The 21,633-nt window shown below is 39.6% G+C and overlaps 1 protein-coding gene and 1 long non-coding RNA gene across 4 annotated transcripts; one reads left to right on the forward strand and one right to left on the reverse strand.

Annotated features, from left to right (window-relative positions):
• Positions 1–1,009: 1,009 nt before the first annotated feature.
• LOC139655507 (CD209 antigen-like) lies at positions 1,010–14,113 on the reverse strand. Of its 3 annotated transcripts, none has more exons than XM_071532942.1 (7): positions 13,750–14,113; positions 9,958–10,062; positions 9,571–9,756; positions 5,267–5,893; positions 4,485–4,636; positions 2,322–2,422; positions 1,010–1,461 (listed from the first exon to the last, which is right to left on the reverse strand). In XM_071532942.1, the coding sequence occupies exons 1-7, from the start codon at positions 13,931–13,933 to the stop codon at positions 1,326–1,328; spliced, it is 1,491 nt and encodes a 496-aa protein (XP_071389043.1). In that variant the 5' UTR covers positions 13,934–14,113; the 3' UTR covers positions 1,010–1,325. The 3 variants fall into 3 exon arrangements, with proteins under 3 accessions (XP_071389043.1, XP_071389045.1, XP_071389044.1); XM_071532944.1 differs by lacking the exons at positions 9,571–9,756; positions 9,958–10,062; positions 13,750–14,113 and adding exons at positions 6,066–6,164; positions 6,291–6,430; positions 6,686–6,749 and having other exon boundaries at positions 5,267–5,950; XM_071532943.1 differs by lacking the exons at positions 9,571–9,756; positions 9,958–10,062; positions 13,750–14,113 and adding exons at positions 6,066–6,164; positions 6,291–6,579 and having other exon boundaries at positions 5,267–5,950.
• On the forward strand, positions 3,461–18,947 carry LOC139655508 (uncharacterized). The gene is made up of 4 exons (XR_011696067.1): positions 3,461–3,489; positions 3,770–3,954; positions 4,558–4,649; positions 18,726–18,947. It is a non-coding gene; the product is annotated as an uncharacterized lncRNA (long non-coding RNA).
• The last annotated feature ends 2,686 nt before the right edge of the window (positions 18,948–21,633 follow it).

The following is a 21,633-nucleotide window of genomic DNA, read 5'->3' on the forward strand; positions in this document are numbered from 1 at the left end:
TAATACGTAGCATCATACGTCACTTACAGAGCAGGAGCCGGGGTCCGAGAAACGGAACACATTGCCCTTAAGCAGGCCTAATAATAAATGATTATAAATAATAATAAAAATAACACAGAACAATGACTGATGAAATATTGCAGATGAGTTCATTTCATAAGAAGTAATCCTTAGGCTGATCTCCGAAAGTTCCCATGGGTTGCCAAGGGTGCCAAGGGGAAGAGGGCACGATAAAACGAGTACTGAAACAGAGCTGAGAAACCGCTCAGCACCCGAGGATAATCAACAAGGAGGGATCTCTGATATGAACTTGATATGAAAAATGAAATGAACCGGCACCCTAAAACAGGCTGTCAATGCATCCGAGTGCAGAGTGAGGAGGAAACACAAAACGTTGGCAAATTCAGAGAGATTCAGCCCTAGTTGCTGACTCGCTCCCTTGAAGGGTCGACCTCAGAAAGTTTCCTTGAGTGGTCGGAGTGATGGAGAGGGCACTTCAGGTGGCAGCGGGGGGGGGGGGGTTCCTGAGGGGAAGTGCCAAGGGGAAGTGGACGAGGGCAGGCTGAAACACCTAAAGGGGCCCAGGCCACTTCACTGGTTAGCTCACCTTCCACCACAGAAGAGGACGTAAAAGTTTTGTTTGTTTTGCTCGCATGGTGAGTTATCAATGTTTATGGAAGTTCAAAACAGAGCTTATTTCCCATTTGCAAGTCAAATTCTTCAAGAAAATTTTAAATAAATGTATCAAATAAATTTCAAATTGCACCTTTTCTTATCTCATAATGGTGTTTCTTGTTGTTTAAAGTCTCATCTATAGTATATCAGAGATTACCGTTTCAGTAAGATTTTCTTTAAATTCATTCCTTTTTGGTCAATTAGTCAAAAATTACATTGGCACTGTAAAGCTCCGTCTCGACCATGTTTTAGTCAAGAATCAACTATTCATAATCAAGCAAGACAAACACATGGCCGAGGTTAGATTTCTGAGAACATTTATTTATGAAGGGAAAACATGCAAATAATACAAGGCTGCTTTAGCTCTGCTGTATAGGAAATAAAAAATTCCACACTTATCTCAAACTACTACATATTAATGCAGATGGAGTCTTAACAATTGTAAGCTCGACAAAAACAACTTATAGACTCTATTTACTAAAGAGAGACAGTATTATATTCAAAACAAAAATATTCTCCCAAGCTAAGAGGTTTTTTTTCTAAAGACAATGTGCCATGGAAAAATCAGTCATATAGCTTTCATTGTAGGTATAAAACTCTATACGTGCTCCTGCTTTTAGAGGAGCAGCAAAATAGGATGTGATTTCAGATCATAACTTAATGACCTGCTCACAAATCCAATCCCGTTTTTCAGAACAAGGCAGATCATTCCATGCGTCCAGTCTTCTTACCAACTCTGCACAGTCTTCTCCTCCACTGTCATTAGGCTCACCCGGTGCCCAGAACCTATTTGAGATACAGAGGGGTAAGGACAACACTGATATTTTGGCTTTTTAATTGAATTTCAATCCTAAACTTCCTTAAAATTCTTGAGTCCAAATTCTTCCCATTCATATGTCAGCCAAAGGGGTATGACGGCGTATTAGGGCCACTGTAGGTGGAGAAAAAACTCCTGAGATTAAAAAATTCTGAGATTAAAGTCAGAAAAAAAAAACTTTGGAAAATTGTACTTTAGGCAAGGAACCGCGTAGCTTCATTTTGCAGGATAGGATCAACCAAGTGGAACACTTCAGCCATCTCCACACCACAGACATCCTGAACATGAATGCCAAAAAAACTCGGAATTTCTCAGATTCAAGTCAGAACGATTAAAGTCAGAATTTTTTTAGATTAAAGTCAGAATTCTCAGAAAAAAGTTAGAATTCTGAGATTAAAGTCAGAATTATGTACCTGTAAGGCACCCACTTCAGTGAGAAAGTCACTTTGCGTCATACAGGAGGGGAACCAATTCTGACTTTATTCTCAGAATTCTGACTTTTTTCTGGGAATTCTGACTTTAATTTCAGAATTCTGATTTTAATCTCAGAATTTAAATAAATGTTTCACATGTGGCCCTAATCCTCGTCCCTACTAGCCTCAGAATTACTGAAAGAAAAGGGAAAAAACTAATTCGAGTGGGCAGATTCTGTTGAATGGGCAAATAGTTACATTTTGGGTGTCTAAAGCAGGGCTGTTCCTTTACACTGGCTCATCCAACACATTACACTACATTTATCTCCAGCTGTGTAGAAACACAGAGACACCACCATTCTAAAGTGTCTTCATTTTGGGTCACAGGATGGTCCCATTCTACATCAGTTTCTTACCCGTCGGTCATATTGGATCCATCCACCCACTTCCACACCCCTTCTGTGTGCCAGTCAGACAGACCAAGCCACGTTCGGTCGTGCAAGCCCTTGAGAAATGACTGAGGTTGAAAAATAACACAGAGAAAAGACTTTAGGCAGTCGATGAGGCACACAGACAGTGGCTATGTTTACATGCACAGAGTAACTGCCTATTTTTGTTCCAGTTAGACCTTTGATACAGCCATGTTACTCAACCTGCGATTGAGTAACATGGTTGCCTTGAATAAAATAGTGAACAAAACATTCCCACATACAGATAGAACTGTCACACCTTTCCTGTCCCTCTATGGTAGGCAGGATGTCATGTTGTCAAGATGGTGTCTATCTGTGTGGACACACTCTGGTGAACACAGTTAACTCAAGAACAATACTATAACTCCTTAATACTTTAAGGTACAGAGTTCATATTGTGTTATGTGAAGAACAGTATATTGACATAGAAATATTTGCTAATATGTTATTTGCTTGTGAATTATTGTCCTAATTAGCATAACTGGTTATGTTTAATATATCATTGTGTAGCAGGGATAAAAATACAGTATTAAAATGTGTTTCTATATTCAAAGACAAAAGGTATGTTTTTCTCTAAAACCATATTCTCACCAAAGGTGAAAGGATTTACATAGTCACTGATTTTAAATATCTTGGCGTGATACTGGATCCAAATTTGAACTTTAAGAAACATGTTAAAAAAATGTTTACAATTTAGCTCTGTACTCATTTTGATATTCTATTTTATGGTCTTCATGACTTGCTTTTTTTTTTTTGACAAGCATACATTTGTGATGTACTTTTTTATGTAGTATTGTATTTTGTGTCTTGTGTGTTCTTTTTTGTATAACTTTGTATGTTGTTTTTACGCTGTACTGTTTGTTATTGTGCTGTTTCTTTGCTTTGACCTGCCAAGGGACTACAGATGCGAATTATCTTGCAGCTATAATCTGGTAAAGTGCATCAAATGGTGACATTTATGTTTGAACTGCGCATTGTCCCTTTTAAATAAATAAATAAATAATATAAAACCTGGCATCGTTTAGTAGCGAAGGTCGTGGTCAAGTCATGAGGTCTCGCGCGCTGCAGAATCCTGTCGCTTTGTCACAGGATGGCAGCAGAGATGGTAACGTATGTACGTTAGTTTCATTAGCTCAGCTCCATTTATGCTTATAAAAGTGTTAATAAGTTGTTCTAAACGCAGTTTGTTTGTGGCGAATGATGTCGGAATATATGTGAAACATTTCTCTATGCTGTACTTCTTTTAGCAGAGTTTCTTTTGTTTAATTTGGTCGATATGAAATAGGATTTTGCTAGTTAGAGTAGAATGTTTACACACGCTAATTGGGCATGAAATGGCCAGCTGTGAAACTGACCACACCATACCATGTGCGTTATTCTGTCTAAATTGACAGGATTGAAAAGAAATGGCTGTGTGACCACCTCAAACCCAAGGAGACCTGTGTGGCGTGCGGTTCGTGCCAAGGATATGCAGAGGGCTACAATGGTGATTACGGGATATGAGGAAGCACCTAATGCTGTCTTGATCCTCTGTGCCTGCCATACACAGATGACGTGAGATCACTACACTGGAGCTCAGGTAAAACAAATCAGTGCCTTTTCAGCTGGCCCACTTTTTGGTCAAACTTAAAGAGGACTGAATCTGCTTTGTTTAAAACTGTATAAGCCAGGCATCCTAAGCAGGTTATTTCATATTTCATAATTTATTGTAAGTTCTGAAGTTTACATGCGTCAACGTAAAAAAAAAAAACAGGTTACGAACAGAATATTCTGTAGCCTACATGCAAACGTAGCCACTGTCTCTCTCTCACATCCTCTTTTATAAAGAATATTTCTATGGACTTTCTGCTTTACTGAACAGGATAGAGTGTGACAGACACTGTGGTGGCTTTAACCTGCCTTTAACGTGTGATCGGACTGTAATCTGGTAGTGAAAAACGCATCAAATCCAGGTGTGAATGCACCCAAGATGCACTGACGATCAAATCAGCTAAACGGAGACGCATTTAGCCACAAGCTGTAAATGAAATGCATCTCCAATCCACATATAACCTCTATAGAACATCTAACTTTAATCTTTAGTCTGAATCTTTCCACCCCCTCCCTCACCTGTTCCTTTCTGCTGTTGACGATCACCAGGTCAGCTCCTCTGCTCTGACAGTCCTGCCTGCTCTCGTTCCAGGTTTTACTGTCTGTAGAGGGGAAGTAACAGCTGCCGTCAAACTCTCTCCATTCCTGCAGGCATCTTTGCGTGGTCAGCTCTAGAAAACACAGGTGTGAACGTTTCACGAGGTTTAATATGCATTTAAGTATAATATGACCCAGAGCATTCCAATATAATGCAGATTTGGATTTGAGTTCAGCTGGTTACAATTGCATCCAAACACCCCCAAGAAGCATTTTGTTGATACAGTAAAACATATTTTGGTAACACTTTATAATAACCATCATTAATAAATGGTAAATTGATAGTTAATTAAACTTTAGTTAGGCCTAATAGTTATTCTACTGTTAACAAACAATGAAATGATCATTAATAATGTTTACTAATTATTAGTAATGCTATAATTTATGTTATTTTATCATTCGTTTGTGTAATACAAAATAATTTGTTTATAAATTATATATTGTATCATAGCTTTTTACCCTTTTTACCGTCTCTTATCAGCTATGATACAATATATAATTTAAATTATTTTATATTACACAAACTAATGATAAAATAACATAAATTATAGCATTACTAATAATTAGTAAACATTATTAATGATCATTTCATTGTTTGTTAACAGTAAAATAACTATTAACTAAAGTTTAATTAACTATCAATTTACCATTTATTAATGATGGTAATTATAAAGTGTTACCCATATTTTTTCTATTATTCGTGCCTTTTATCTTCTCTTTCAGCCTTTCGACCTCCTCTTGCAGCTGGTGTCTCTCTTGAGTCACGTTGTTGCATGTGGTCTGTAGCTGGTCTCTGTCTTTCGACTGGCAATGTGAGATAGTCTCTCTCAACTGGTCCCTCTCTTTAGTCAGGTTGTTGTTACTGGTCTGTAACTGGTCTTTCTCTCGGGTAAGGTCATTGTTACTGGTCTGTAACTGGTCTCTCTCTCTGGTCAGGTCGTTGTAACTGGTCTGTAACTGGTCTCTCTCTCTGGTCAGGTCGTTGTTACTGGTCTGTAACTGGTCTTTCTCTCGGGTCAGGTCGTTGTAGCTGGTCTGTAACTGGTCTCTCTCTCTGGTCAGGTCGTTGTAACTGGTCTGTAACTGGTCTCTCTCTCTGGTCAGGTTGTTGTTACTGGTCTGTAACTGGTCTTTCTCTCGGGTAAGGTCGTTGTTACTGGTCTGTAACTGGTCTTTCTCTCGGGTCAGGTCGTTGTAGCTGGTCTGTAACTGGTCTCTCTCTCTGGTCAGGTCGTTGTAGCTGGTCTGTAACTGGTCTCTCTCTCTGGTCAGGTCGTTGTAGCTGGTCTGTAACTGGTCTCTCTCTCTGGTCAGGTTGTGGTATTGTTTCTCTCTCTCTTGGGTCATAGCACTGTAACTTATTTGTTGGTTTCCCTCTCCTCGGGAACCTGCAAAATGACAAATGCATAATGTATTATACACCATTTAGTAAAGCACATCCTAGTATTGATGGCACCACTAAGAGATCTGGACAAGTTATTGAAAAAGTACTGTCCAACTCACAGCGTGCTGCCAGGCCTATGATTACAGCCAGTAGGAGAAGACACAGCAGGCCCAGACACACTGCAGCAGCTCTTAGAGGTCTCTCTCTAAACAGATACCCTAAACCATGAAAGTCAACAAAAACAAACCAAAGCATACTTACAGTAGGCAGTATAACCCCTCATATGAAAATTCTGTATATGTCTCCATTTGTGTTTGTGTGTTTAGCAATGCAGATATTTATACCTGAAAGTTGCTCAGCTCTTGTCGGCCTGTATTCTTTAAAACTGTCATCAATATCCATGGACATCATTGGCGAATTGATCAGCCTCTTAGCCATCACTGCTTGTTGGATCACCTTGAAATGTGAATCCTAATTCAAAAACCTGTGTAACAAATAGTTTAGAGAATGATGTGAAGAAATCCAAGCAGCGGGCAAGAGGTTGGCTCTGGTGAGGCTGCCCCACCCAAAAACCAGCTGAAAGTCCCACATCGTATTTTTATTATCAACACACTGATCCTGAACTTTTGGTTCTTATAAAAGCTTTTATTTTAGTGGCTATTGCATAGTAAAATAATTTAAAATGCTCTGTATTTTTTTTTACCTTTTTTAGATAATAAAATAAATAAAGAAGCCTTACCTAAAGCCCCGAGAGCCAAAAATGAATAGGGACGGTGAATCCAGGAATTAGCTTGAGATATGCATACACAATGAAACATACAGGGGCAATCAGTGTCACTTTCTGTTGCTGTATCCAACAACGTCATGAGTCATAGAGAAAGTGGGTGTCATTGTCTGTCAGTTCATCTCAGTGTTCTCAGCTTAAGTGAAGTAAAGGGAGTTTAGCAGTCTTAAAGTGGCATGATTTCTCCAGAGTTCAACAAGTGCACAAAACACTCATTTCATTCATCACAACCTGAGGATGGGCAGCAGTTCGTTTCATTTTTGCTATATCTTTATTTAGATCTCATATTTATTTTTCAGTCTCATGGGATCAAAGACTATGAGATTATCTGCTGTTGATGAACACTCTTGTTGGATACACCACTGCTCTTCTCACACTCCTGTTCCCCTTTTTTGGGCCACTTCCTTGTCCTGCCTCTAAAGCATCTGGAATCTGCTTGCTTGATGTACAGTATATGAGGTCAAATGTATGAACTGAAATAAACCCGCCTGTTGCAAAAACATTGCTGTCGCACAAACAAAGGCGTCAGGGAGCAGTGCTTCAGTGCCCCAGAATTGCTTGTTGGTAGGGTATAAAGACCCGAAGCAGCATTTAGAACATGACACTAAAACCTCCATTTAAGCCATTCCTGTAGCTGAAATCCTTAAGCCATGGGATGACAGATTTTTTTTTATATAGTTATTTTTCATGGATATCAAGCCTTTTTAAGCAACGATAACACTGAACAAACTAAATAATAAATGAATGAACAGTTTGTGAATAACAAGTCACATGGCATGGGCATCAGATACTGTCACATGTCAGAGGACATCGCCATGGTTGCAAAATCAGCATATGATGACTATCTTAGGAGAAAAAATGGGAAAGCATTCACCTTGGTCAGTAAAGAACAGCTCCTGTGATATTTTCCATAGGTGTTATGGTTGAGCTGGTTGCACTTTCATCATTTATTTTTTAGATGTTTGATATAGGTTGGGGAACATGACTGCCCAAGAAATCAGCAACCATTTCAGGCAATTCTAAAACAAGTATTTAAGAGAAGGGCTCAAATTCAGGCAACAAGACAAAAAGTAAAGAATGAAAAAACAGAAAACTTTTTTTCGTTCATTAGTTCGCTTCTGTTGGCCATTAGCTTGCTAATGACCTAGTTACTCAAAAAAAACAAAAACTGTACAACTCATGTTCTAAGCACTAAGACCTCTTCGTCATCCCTGTAAAATTGAACAATTATTTATTGGAAGTATTATGAATTAAGTTTCAGGAGAAGAGGCCACATCACAACTCTTAGAGCTGTGAGCTTCTTAAATTAGAAGACAGTTGCAAAAATTTTTTATCCAAATGAGATCAGTAAATTAGAGCAGTGAAGCGATCACTGCAAGAAATAATCTATGGTTTCATTCACAGCACAGCAAACACATTCAAACAGCATTCCTGACTACAACTAAACCCTGCCTGCTCTAAATGTCACTGTCTGAAAGAACTTCTCACAAAGGAAAAGTTTATTTGAATCACAAGGTAAGTCGTTCCAGCCTTTCAGCCCAGGGTAGTATTCCACACAGTCTTCATCTTGACCATTAGGCTCGTTGTTTGCCCAGAACCTATGAAATAGAGTGTCACAGTCAGCTTGTAAGACCTCATCACAAATCAAGTTTTCCAGTCTGCATCCAGGTCACCAATACTGGTAGTGCAGGAAGAAACGGCTGTCCTTCATATTGAGACTATTACCATTGCTAACATATAAAAACTATTATGAAATGATTATACTATTGCTGAGGCATTGGTATTTTTAAAATCTTTCTGGAAATAGTGAAATCTCTTACTCTGGTAAGGTCAGTGTGGTGCCATCTACCCAAGTCCAGGAGTTTTTTTTCTCAGTCAGACCAATCCAAACTCTTTTGTTGAAACGTTGGACAAAGTTCTGCATTTGAAATCAAGAGGCATTCTATTAAATCCAAAATAACTGACAAAACGTATCCCCACTTGCTCATGTCAATGATGAATTTCTGTTTACAGAGGATGAAGACAGACTTGGTTTCAGGCATGAATGATTATGTGGGTACAGACCTTGATTATTTGAGCTATGATTCCCCTCCCAATCACCTGTTTATCTGTGCTGTTGATGATCACCAGGTCCGCTTCTCTACTCTGACAGTCCTGTCTGCTCTGGTCCCAGTTCTTCTCCTCAGTGGATATGTAGTAACAACTGCAGCCAAATCTTTGCCAGCCTTCAGGACAACCTATTATTTGTTCTATAACACACCATGACATCTCTCAATAAGACATAAATAGAGCAAAACAGTAGTCCGACACACAGTGCACAAATAAATAAATAAAAAAAATCAAAATTGATTTTTGAAATAACTGCTTTTTAAACACAGGCCCTTACTCACTTTGACATAATAGTTGATCAATCCTGCTCAATCAATTTTTTGCTTCACTATCAGGGGAATCATATTCACAAGGCATTTGAATTGATGAAGAGTTTCATTCCAAAATGAGCCAACATTTGAAAAATGTGACACCTACTCTGACAGAATGATGGCATGAAAGCAAAATCTGCTATTGACTCAACTGTTAATGTTGAAACTTTTGCCTTGAGCCTTTTACTTGAAAACAAGTGACATTTTAGAGGATGTAATGATTTGTGTTTTTTAAATATTGCGCAATCAGGTTTCCAAAACAGATATGCAGCAATTTTTTTCCTAAATCATATTAATTAGGCCTACACTGAAACTATTAATAACTTGATAATCATCATGGACACTGACCCATAAGTTTGTCCAGAAGACTCGTTCCGTTTTCCATCAGCATGAGGTGGTTGCAAACTTTATTTACAAAACTCTTGTGATTGGTCAGTAACTGGCCTCTCTCTTCAGTCAGGTTGTGGCTGATCATCTTACATTGGTCTCTTTCTTCAGTGACATTGTTGTAACTGTTGTTCAGGTTCTCTCTCTCTGTGGTAAGGCTGTTATAGTTAGCCAATAGCTGGTTTCTCTTCACATCCCACTTGGTTTTGTCTTTAAAGCCTGTTATCCGTGGATAAACAAATATTGTGACAAATTATTTATTTTAGTTGTCATTAGCTGTAATGTTCATAAATCTAACACAGATGCCTTTTATAAAGCAGGAAGACACATTACATAAGGTGCAGATTTACAGATTCTGATTGCTGTTCTCAAGCAATATATAACAGTCAGTCATCACTGGATGAAATGAGGAAAACGTACGTTGGACCACCAGACCAATGATCCCAGCCAGTAGGAGAAGACACAGCAGACCCAGACACACTGCAGCAGCTCTGCAGGATCTCTTCTTTTCTGATCTTATGTTGTCTGTGAAAACATAGCATCTACCTCAACATACTGTACAGTGCTGAAAGAAACAGTGTAAAGACTGTGTACCAATATAAATGTATTATAGTAACAACAAGGTAATTTGAAGGTCTTGTCCAGTAATGGTGAGATGTTGTTTCTCTAAAGTTAAGTTCTCTTTGTAAGTAATGGCAAAAAAACTTCACAGAAATCTTAGCAAAGATATGGAAATAACAAGGTGCATATCATTCTGTTCATTCCAGCCTATTGAGACAGCTGTCCACACATGTGCTCATCTACATATGACATATAAAATACCTAAAATAATACAAATTATGGATCATCAAATATCTAACTCCTTAAGAAAAGTTTAAGGAGACACATTTTTCAGTTCATGGCGTGCTATATTGTAGCTTATCCAGAAACAAAATATTGCACATGGACAATGAAATTAAGTCAACAACATAACTTAACATATTTGAATCTTGGATCCTGCTGCTGACTCTCAGCCAAACATCTGTTTTGCAACAGGATATTTAAATGCAGAAGGAAGTAACTGCAACTTTTCCCCGTCACTTTGCTATTCCGTTTTGGTGGCAGTTGCCTGTAATATATGTACAATTTTTGAGCACTATATTCTTTGGTAATGTCGTTCTAGCAATTAATTACTGTAGCTTACACGGCTTAATTTTATATTGCTGCAATAAACTAATATTTACAACAACACAGTAACACTTTACCAGTAGATGTTCCTTACCTTAACCCTAAACCTAAACCTAACCCTAAACCTGACCCTCTCTCTGCTATGGTGTTGTAAAGTTCAGCCACATTTGCCAGTTCCACCCCTGACTAAAGGCCTCTGCACCTCTTTTGGATTACCGTTTGTGGACAATTTTAGCACATTCCTGACCCGGACAAACCTTTCAGCTCTGTTTTTAGCATTCCTCGAATCATCAACAATAGGCCTTCAAAGCAAAACTGCAATGCATTTAACAGGAAATGTCATAATACCAAGAACTTAATTCACATTTCTCTCAAACCGATTTCTCTTTCTGCCCGCACTCCACTTCATGGCAATTTTGGTTTACTGCATGTTAGATCTCTGTCTAACAAATCTTTTATTTGCCACGATTTCATTGTTTCAAATAAGCTAGACCTCTTTTGTGATCAGAGTCACGCCTGAATCAAAACGATGCTGTCCCACTACACAAAGCCACCCGATGCTAACTGGAGACGGTGGGGGAATAGCAGTAACTTACAGCAACAGCCAGTCACATTACTTTTAACAACTTCTCACCCTTTGAACATATTAGTCTCCTAATTCAGGGACATTTATCAGTATAGTATTCTTCTCTGGTTGAAGCTTCATCTGAGAAATGTGAGTTTTTGTCCTTTTTTTAAAATAAGGCTAAGAGAGTATTAGGAATCAGATTATTCTTCCTAACCAAGAACTGTCCACCTTTTTTGTAAACTGTTTTGAACAAATCTCAATATACAGAGACGGTTTCCCATATGTAGTCCACTACATGTGTGCTTGATGTTATTCTATGCTTTGACGTTTCATAAAGAGGTCTTTGTCATAGTTGGTCCATGCTTCCTTTCATCAGCAATCGTTCATTGGCCTCTGGTATTTTTCCCTCTTGTTCAAGCATGCTGTAGTCCAACCACTCCTCAAAAAACCTTGTCTAGATCCCTCTGTCCCGAATAACTATAGACCCATGTCAAAGCTGCTGTTTTTATCGTTTTTTAATTTTTTTTTATTTTTTTAAATTTTATTCTATTCTATTTTCATTCTATTTCAGTCTACTCTCAGTTTATCGTATTTGACTGACAATATCAATTTTGAGATGTTTCAATCTAGCTTTAAATCACTTCGCAGTACAGAGACTGCAGTTTCAAAGTGGCAAACAATCTATAATTAACAGCAGACATGGGTAATTGTGTGGTCCTAGTTCTTCTGGATCTCAGTGCAGCTTTTGACACCGTAGACTACAGTATTTTACTAGGCTGTCCATGAAATTGTGTCGTTGTCACTGGGTCTGCGCTGGACTGGTTTAGATTTTATCTGTCATATCAAACCTTCTCCATTAGTTTAAGTAGTTTCTCTTCCTCTTGTGCAAAGGTTACTTGTGGTGGGCCCCAAGTTCAATTTGGGGTCCACTTCTCTTTAGTTTGTATATGCTTCCCCTCAATTGTTAATCCAGAAATATGATGTCTCTTGCCATTGAAATACTGATGGCACACAGTTGAATCTGTCTGTGAAACCATATGGCATTGCCAGCATTGTAGCCTATCTCTCAGTCAGTGCCTCACTAATATCAGGTGCTGGATGTCTGCTTCAGAAGGACCTGGGCGATCTATCCTCATATTTAAAACCTTATGGTAGAAACCTTGAGGATTTTTTGACTCTAACTTATGTTTTTAGACGTAAGTGAGCAGTCTAACACAGTCATGTTTTTTTCCATTGAGAAATATCCCCAAAGTTAAATCATTTTTACCCACTAAGGACCTACAAATGCTAATTCATGCTTAGATTTCTTGTATGATCCATAAAGCTCTCTGATGTTTGCAGTTGCTTCAGAAAGCAGCTGCCAGGCTTCCTATAAAAATTTTAAATTAATTTCTTCAAGCACATGCCTGCGGCGAGCCACCCATCCTCAGTAGGGCAAGACCATCATCATCAGCATTGGTGGCCGACCCGTTCTCATTCCCAACTCCAACTCATCCTATGTTGACTCTGTCAAATCCCTTGGCGTCACCATAACGACGCAAAAGGTACCCTTTCGCTGTTGCGTCCATTTTTCCCTGAGCAGACGCACTGGAACGCATCTAGATCGGAAGTCGGCAATACCAACTCGGAACTATCGACTTCCGACTTACAATGGATTGCAGCACTACACAGGATTCTGTCTTAAAGCAATATTCCACTTAATTTTAACATGGGGGTTATTCAGCACTTGACCGCCATGAAAATCAGACTATAAACTAATCACCAAGATCGGATGCAGCTGGCCGAGTTTGTAGTGTTTGGATTTTTACTTCCCATTCATTTGAATGAGCCATGAAAATAGACTGAAAACTGACATTTAACACGTTGGTGAACAGATTCAACAACAGATCCTGCTACTGATTTTCAATTGACGTTTGGTCATATTTTTTAGAATGGCATTTTACCAAATATTATTTTTATTGATAGACAAGAACACAGCGGAGGGATACATGCCTCTGCTATGTTCTCGTAGCGGAGTAACAGTATATGTTCCCAAAGTTTCCATAGATTCCAATGTTTACCTCAAATTTCCCCCAAACAGGTAAGATTCCAGATTTTGAAAAAGCTCTACGCCTACAAAGTTGTGTTTCTTCCACTGATTCTATCTTATCTGCATTAACCACAGGTAATGTCCAATGAGCATCTGTCTGTCTCTGTGGGTGCCTCAAACAAATGGTTTTATATGTAATGTATTTTATATTTATCAAAAATATCGTAGTTATTATAAAAGTGCCTTAACTTAATTAAAAAAAACAAACCTTTTCATAGATTATTTTCATAGATATAGGCTACGGGTGTGGACAAGTTGCACTGCAAAATGTGAATATAATACAAAGTACTTGGAAGAACTTTCACAAACAGATGATTAACCTACCACCTTTCCTTTTTACAAAAATAATCTGAGGCCCATCTATTGTATGAGATAGTATGTGGAGTACCTGGGTGTCGGTCTTCTGCAGTGTCCTGTACTGCTGGTGGTGTAGTTCCTTGCATCTGTAGGTTGTCATATAATGCCAGGCTGTCTGCGCTGACATAGATGTCCACTATCCTCTCCTCCATCTCATCTCGATCAACCTTGGCCTTCTTGGTCAGGTCTGGCTTGGCGTACAGGTCTTCAGACATCGCTGTTGATTTACTGTCCCTTGTGTTTACCTCAAGAGATGTTTTACTTGATCTGACTAAAATTAACCAAACCTGACCTAACTATACTCCACCATACAGTGGACTCCACTAGACTCTAAGCTACTCACTATCTTTCAGTTTTTGCTTATATTTGAATGTTGGAATAGCCTGGTTTGGTACCTCTGATGTATATAACCAAATGAGTGTCTGTACAAAATGCAAACTAGTTTGGGTTTGCAGCACAGAAAAAGGGAAGTATAGTAAAACAAGAGGAACCAAACAGTAATTATGCATCTTTCCCTGTCATCTTTTCATCTGATTGCGGGTATTTTTCACATGTACTGTATAAGTATTTTTACAGTGTAAAAACATAATTGTTACCCAGAACCACATTCACAACTTTTCTGTTCGTGTGGTAGAACCATTTAAACATTTGTGTGATTTATCATATCTAGAATATGAGATACAGTAGTAGATTGCATTTGGTGAACTCAACCAGGGTGTGGACACGATTAACCACATTTAACCACAATTTCCCCCTAAGCTGACTTGCTTCGGTAAGTGATCTTACCGAAACACAAACTGACACCGCAGAATAAAATCACCAAACAAACGCAAAGTAATGATTATACAGTAATAACTGTACAGGGGATGAGCAGCATGTTGTTATAACAGCTCCAACTCACAGGACTACCTGGTGGAGGGGAAGGAGGGGAGGGATGGAAGGACAGGAAGCAGGGCAGGAAGGAAACATTGCTCAAGTATTCTGACTATACTCATGTACAACGAGTGTTTTAAGGACAAGAACCATCACTTGATCTCACATTGTACCTCAAACTGGTTTTGGACTACAGCTAAAATAGGAATTGCCTCTAGAGATATTTGAACATGCCATTGATATCAATAACTAAATGTACTTTAAATTGAAAACAAAATTTGAACTGAAAATCATGCAGAGATCAGCCAGATCCATCATACTTTGGACCCCATTGGGAGGCCTCTCCAATACTGAATAGTGCTACTGCCGCTATAATACAACACTACACAGTTTAGGAAGCTAGTTTTAGCCAGTTACAGGGAGGGGCCGCCATATACAAATTTTGTGCACCGGTTTCATTGTTGACCTAAGTGCAACACTGACAACAATGCATACCCAGTGGAAAGTTAAAAGTAGGTGCTAACCAAAAACGTTACTTAAACATATTTGCACTCTGAAAGTACAGATTTGTTTTTTCAAACATCTAGGCTATTGCAGTAACAATATTCCTGTATTTTTTTTTAACATAACATTGATAAGTAAACACTGAGGTTAGCACAAACACTCAGGCCTTTGTTGAAATAAATAAAAGAAAACAATATCAAAGCTTATTCTATTGAAAATGGTTATACGTGGCACTCTTCTCAACTACCAAAGAATTGCCAAAGGGTCCTCTCGGCCAAAAATCGTTCTTGGCTGCAAAAAGTTAGTTAGAACCCTTTTCCCCCAGAAAACTAATTTTAAGAACTCCTTCCGTCTAAAAAGGATTTTTCACATAATACATAATTCTGCACAGTCAGACTATGTTGTCATTGAACTTTTATTTATTACTTCGTATCATGGTTGTATCGAATCGCGAACCCCATATCATGTATGGAATCGTACCGTGAGATAAGCATATCGTCCCATCCTTAATATGTACATATTTTTTTGTAATTCTAATTGTCTTTAAATTAGGCTAGTGTACAGATACACCTTTATAATAACTGACTTTTTTTGTATACATAGGAAAAACATGAATACTAATTCTACCATTCTACCGCTATGTGCTTGACACACCTACCAAATTGGCGTTGCGAGTTTGTTGTGCTGTCACCATGGTAACTCCCTCTAAGGATCATGGGTACTGTAGTGTTTGGTGCCGCTTTAAACACGTAAGCGACAGAAAAAACACGATTTGACACTAATGAGGTTGAAACATTTATAACCGAGGATCATTACAGCAACCTTTACTATCGTTTTCTGATGTCGGAGATTGAAGGGGTTCACTGTTGTGTAATATGGCAGCTATCGCTAAAGTTAAAAATCCCAACGAGTCTGGCGGCTGGTCCAAAACTTTTCCGGAACCGAATGTTTCAACTCTATGTACCAATTCAAGTAATCACACGTACACCATGCACACGTTGTACACCGTGGCATGGCTGAATGCAGTGGGGATTGGCTATATACAGTATGTGATGATATTGTCAAACTCTAGTCGCAAGGACACATTCCCATCATAAACTATTTTTTTGAGAAAGTCTCATTGTTTGTTGTCTTCCTCTATTAACTTCCCTTTGCAAGTTCCCTTTCCATTATGATACACAACAGAAAATTTTAATTCATCTGCGCTATGTAAAACACAGATTGCACTCCTTCCATTACTGTGGTGCTGACCTGAGACTAGAGCAGAGAATAGACTGGCGTGTTGATCCTCTAATTAATATCTCTTGACTGGAGCAGACAGCAGAGGAGTTTGACACAGTTAAGATTGTAGAAATGTCTGATTGTACAATGTATGCCAATGAAAGTGTGGTGTCAGGGAGGCAGAAGGTGGATTTCAGTAAACCTGATGATGTCATTGGTTTGCCTGACTCAGGAAAGAAAGTTCGGAGTGCCGCAGCAAAAAAGAAAAAAGTGTGAAAAGATGTGAAATCTTTGGGTACTTATTATTATTATTATTGTTGTGATATATTTTCCTGTCCCTTTTATTCCAGATCACATTGTAACTTTTTAATAAAAATGCTATGCAAATGCATAACACTTATAATAATCAATTTTACAATGTGTTGTACAATTAAAGGAAGAAAGCAGACTTAAGTAATAAATAAATAATAAGTTATAGTTAAGAGAAGACTGTTGCAGACTCCATGAAAGCCCATATCTCATAAAATCCCATTCAGCATAATCCAGAGACCATATTGGACTCCCCCAAAAAATAAATTAACAGTAACACTACAGCATAATGAGAGCTTAAACAATTCATCAGTTAAATGCATATTTAGTTAAATGAATTTTCCGTTTTGGAGCCCTGACCACACATACCACACGTATGTCTTTACATAGGGAGTTGAAATCTATGTAATATAAACGGAAGCCAGGCCATTTATTGCTTAAATAGTAATCAATAAAATGTAAAAATTATAAATTCAACAAGAAGCCAATGTAAAGAGTTATCTATCCTCTTTGTTCTGTAGTTAAATCTGCACTAAGCAATTTCAGACTCTATAACCAATCTTGAAACTAACGGGCTATGTGGAGATTTCCGTGACATGTAATGATATAAACAAATATCCACGTGGGCAAGCTGTGTTGCTGTTTTCACCTCTAGTTTGTTGTCAAAACTTCAAACGACCGGGGCACCCCAGTGGCTCACTGAGTAGAGCGCGTACTATAAGGTTCTGTCCTTCCTGTAGCAACCACGGTTCGAATCCAGCCTGCGGTCATTTGCTGCATGTCCTCCCCTCTCTCTCCCATACCTTCCTGTCTCTCTCTCTCGCTATATATATATCTGTCAATCAAGCATAACAATGCAAAAAAACCAACTTGTACCGACCACTAGCTTTTCTTTTTTTAAAACTAGCTTGTCTCCTCCCTCGCTGTTTAACAGCGGAGCTCTCCCCCTCCCATCCCTGAAAAACATTCTCGTAATGACGGAGTTGATGAAGCGAGTGAGTAAACTTGTTCAACTAATAAACTTGCTACCTGCCTTTTCACTTGTCATTGTGGGACATGTAACCTTCAGCAGGAGAAAAATCTGGCAAAGAGAGACTGGTAACCTGCAACTCTTCTCTGTAGGTAAGTTTAACTTAGCTATTAGCCTTTATGCATGGACCTTCGCTAGGTTTGTCCTTTGGAGCCGCCGTAGTCCAGCAGCTTTGCTGTGGTTAGGGTTAGGTTAGGGTTTCTGTCACCCTCTAGTGGCCGGAAAATCTCTCAGTACAGCTTTAAAAGACCTGGGGCCTCATTTATAAAACGGTTCGTGGATTCCACACTCAAAGGTTACGTGCGCACAAAAGAGGAAAAGTACATACGTACAAAAATAATCAGATTTATAAAACCTGCATGCAATTTCCTTTATAAATCACAATCAACTTGAAATGTTGCGTACGTGCACGAGCCTCGTATCCCGCCCCGTTACCTCCCACAATTAACCATAAATGGTCAATGAAATGCCCACCATGAATATTGATATGCAATTGTTTGTGAGGGAAAATGGATAGTTCAGACCGAAAAACAAAAAAGAGAAAGTTCACTGAGTGTGAAATAGAGACGCTTGTTGTGGAGGTTGAGGCCAGACAGGCTATATTGTTTCGTGGGCATAGTTCTGGCATGACCAATAAAAGGAAATCTATTGAGTGGCAGCGTGTTACAGCAGCAGTGAACGCTGCCAGCTCAGAGAACAGAACCATCCCAGAAAAAAAAAAAAAGGTCAGACATAAAAGTCGACGCGAAGAAACGCATTGCTGCGCACCGCCGGAGCCTAGGTGCCACTGGTGGGGGTCAGGGGACACCGGAACTCACTCCCATTGACGAGCGTCCGACCTCTATGAGACAAGACAGCCTCGTCAGTGGTGTTGTTCCTGAGCGGGAGGGAGAGACAGACTTGGCACTGGATGAAGCCTCTGCGGGTGACTGAGGTAAATATAGGCCATTCCTTTCTTGCGTGTAAAGAGTGCACCAAACTACACACTTCAGAGGCTACTTGTCATTTCAAATATTGCTTCTGAAATCAACAAACCATACTGCAGACAATAATGACGTTTTTATTTTCAGTTTCAGGGCATGTGGTACAGGGTGCAACCGGTGGTGAAGAGGTGCCCGAGGATGACGGTGCTCCTGGCCAGAACATATCCCGTGCGCCCCGTGCCTCCAGCTGTGGTCGTGTCCTGACTGATGCTGTCCTACAGACTCAAATGGACATGATTCAAGCAATTGATAATGTAACAACTGAACTTAGAGACATTAAGGCCATTTTGGCTGATATCTCTATGAGCTTGGAAGAACTTGTAAAAAAATAAAGGCATGAACTTGCAAGAATGTTTGGCAGCTTACCTTTTTTTTCCACAGACGACGCATGACATCCACACGCAGCTGCATTGCGGCAGCATTGGGTAGGTGGTCTGGGTGTGGATCTGGGTCAGGTTCTTCGGGCCTAATGTCTGGGGGCAAAGGGAGGCCATTCCGCTGTGCCATATTGTGCAGCACAGCACATGCTCACACAATATGGCACACCTTCACAGGGTGGTAGAGCAGCATGCCACCTGTGGAATCCAGGCATCTCCATCGGCCTATAAGCATGCCGATTGTGCGTTCCACAACGGACCACGCCTGAGAGTGACGGTCGTTAAAATGTCTCTACTCGGCACTCGTGGGTTGAGGAATGGGGTGAGGAGCCAGCGCTTTAAGGGACCGTACCGTTATCGGTTACGGAGTGCATGGTTAAGTCAGTTAACAAGATTGAAGCACAGTTTCTCTACATATTTACTCACCAAGGAGCCAACCATTACGCACATCTCCAGCCTCAAGCCTGTTCCCTACACTGCTGTGTCTAAGAATAAACGAATCATGGGTTGAGCCAGGCCATCGAGCGACTACATTTGTCAGTGTCATATTTGCATCACACACAACTTGGACGTTAATAGAATGAACATGCTTCCGGTTTACAAAGGCAAATTTATTCTCAGATGGTGCCCTTATTGCAATATGAGTGCAGTCAATTGCGCCGATTACATTTGGGCTGCAAATTGCGCTTTGGCCTGTTCACCCACAGTGTATGGAAACCTAATGTACTGCCGTGTCATTTTAACTATGCCATCAAAAACGTCTGGCATTATGTGGCTGTGATATCCCCGACCTGTCCGCCAACTCTCTCTCTGGAATGTCCCGGTTGCCAAAAAACCAAGAGTGGTCAACACCTGTAAAGGGGCCGGTATAGAGTGGTTTCTCTGGGTCGGTCTCTCTAAAGCTGGCATCCAATTCAGTACAAAGTTCCAAGAGAACGACTCTTGGTAAGCGAAATCGGCTCATGAGCCGGTCCCTGAACACCCAATCCATTCTAACGCTGCCATTTGCATAATCCTCCAATAGTGCCAAAGCAGCCATTTTTATAAATCCAAAAATATGCGTGAAAAGTGGCGCATGCACTTTTCAGGCCGGTTTTGTGCGCACGCAATGTTTTATAAATGAGGCCCCTGATCTTATATGTTCTGAACTACTTGCAGACAAGAAAGAGCTTCACAACTGAGGAAAAAAATACACAGATTAATGAATTAAATCAATTAATGAAATTGGATCAAGATTGGATCAGATTTAGAGTAGTGATGCATTTGACGGGGACACATCAGGGACCACAATGGTACTGAGCAAAGCCACTGACTTTGAGTGTTGTCTTCTTTTGGTGCCATTGACCAGGATTCTCACAATGACAGGTGTGTTGTCAAAATACCTTCAGAGTGATGAGCTTGACCTCAACATCCAGAGTCTGTGTGCTTCTCAAACACACAAAGCCATCAAAAGAGAAGATCACCCACATTCGACAGCTGTGTGGATATTACAAAAACAAAACAAAAAAAAAATCACAAAAAAGAACATTATGGTAAGCCAGGGAGTTTTATTGCACCTTTGTAGATGATTTCTGGGGAAATTATCTGTTGGCTGTTCATGGATACATTGGATACAGTAGTGAGTGATTCCTCATTTTCCCTAAACCACTAAGGGATAAATTCACAAAGAATGAATAGTGACCAATGATTACGTCACTTTTGGCACTTAAATTGCAAATCTGTGCTGTCTTAATGTCCAATTCACTATAGATGTCACAACCTCAGCCAGCTCCAGGTCCACCCCATAATCCTTTCTCTCATTTCCCTTTGCCCCTCTTCTGTTTGTCTTGTGTGTGTTGTGTTCTGTTCAAGGCCTTGTCATTCCAGTCTCATCCACCAGGTTCCCCTGTGTCTCCTGCCATTACACACCTGTCTTCTATCTGCAATCATCCCTGCCTTCCTGCCCTGCACCAGCTGCCACTCATCTCTCATTAGCTCAGTACCATACTTACCAGTCTCTTTCCTAGTTTAGTTTGCCAGATTGTCCTAGTATCTCCTAGTTCGTTCCTGCCTTGCCTTGCCTTCCAGTTTGTTCTGTTTACTCGGTTCTGACTCTGCCAGTGTTTTTGTATTCTGATTCTCTGCTTGCCATTCTGGTAGTGATGGTGAGATGAAGCTTCATGAAGCTTTCCAGCAAATTTTTTCACTAAAGGGTTCAAACATCTGCTGGTCAAAGAGTGTAAAACAGGCAAATATATTACAGATGATGTCATTGTCATCACCAGTAAAGGCATGTGAATTAAACTACTGTCAACAATGTCAATAAATAAAGTAATCCATTTATATTATATAGTGTTTTTTCTTTGTTTGGAGATTATTTCTCCTGCCTTTGAAACCACGCTTTCACATGGTACAGATGAGGCTGGGGTACACAAAACCCCATTGCCAGCTTGTAGAGACAAGGGTAAATTAATTTCTGTCTCTCCCAGTATTCAAGTAGGTCCTCCAGTCGTCAATATTTGGTTCCATCAGGTATCACTGGACTTCCACAGTGGCGTCAGTTGTCACATTCTGTGTTTTCCTGGACTGCATTACACTGTTGTCCAGATGACGCCACAGTTTGTTACCTGAGAAGTGTA

The sequence above is a fragment of the Centroberyx affinis genome, unplaced genomic scaffold (assembly GCF_046629955.1).
Source record: "Centroberyx affinis isolate AG114_WGS23_722 - 3 ecotype Tasmania unplaced genomic scaffold, CSIRO-AGI_Caff_v1 ptg002290l_1, whole genome shotgun sequence".
Taxonomy (NCBI): domain Eukaryota; kingdom Metazoa; phylum Chordata; class Actinopteri; order Beryciformes; family Berycidae; genus Centroberyx; species Centroberyx affinis.

What these genes read in the sequence shown, in the direction of transcription:
- LOC139655507 (XM_071532942.1), bottom strand. Translation starts at nt 13,933, where the DNA reads ATGTCTGAAGACCTGTACGCCAAGCCAGACCTGACCAAGAAGGCCAAG. An exon ending in TGCAGAAGACCGACACCCAG is followed by an intron (nt 10,063 to 13,749) that starts GTACTCCACATA and finishes ATGTTTTCACAG; the next exon opens with ACAACATAAGATCAGAAAAG. An exon ending in GCTGAAAGAGAAGATAAAAG is followed by an intron (nt 4,637 to 5,266) that starts GCACGAATAATA and finishes TGTGTTTTCTAG; the next exon opens with AGCTGACCACGCAAAGATGC.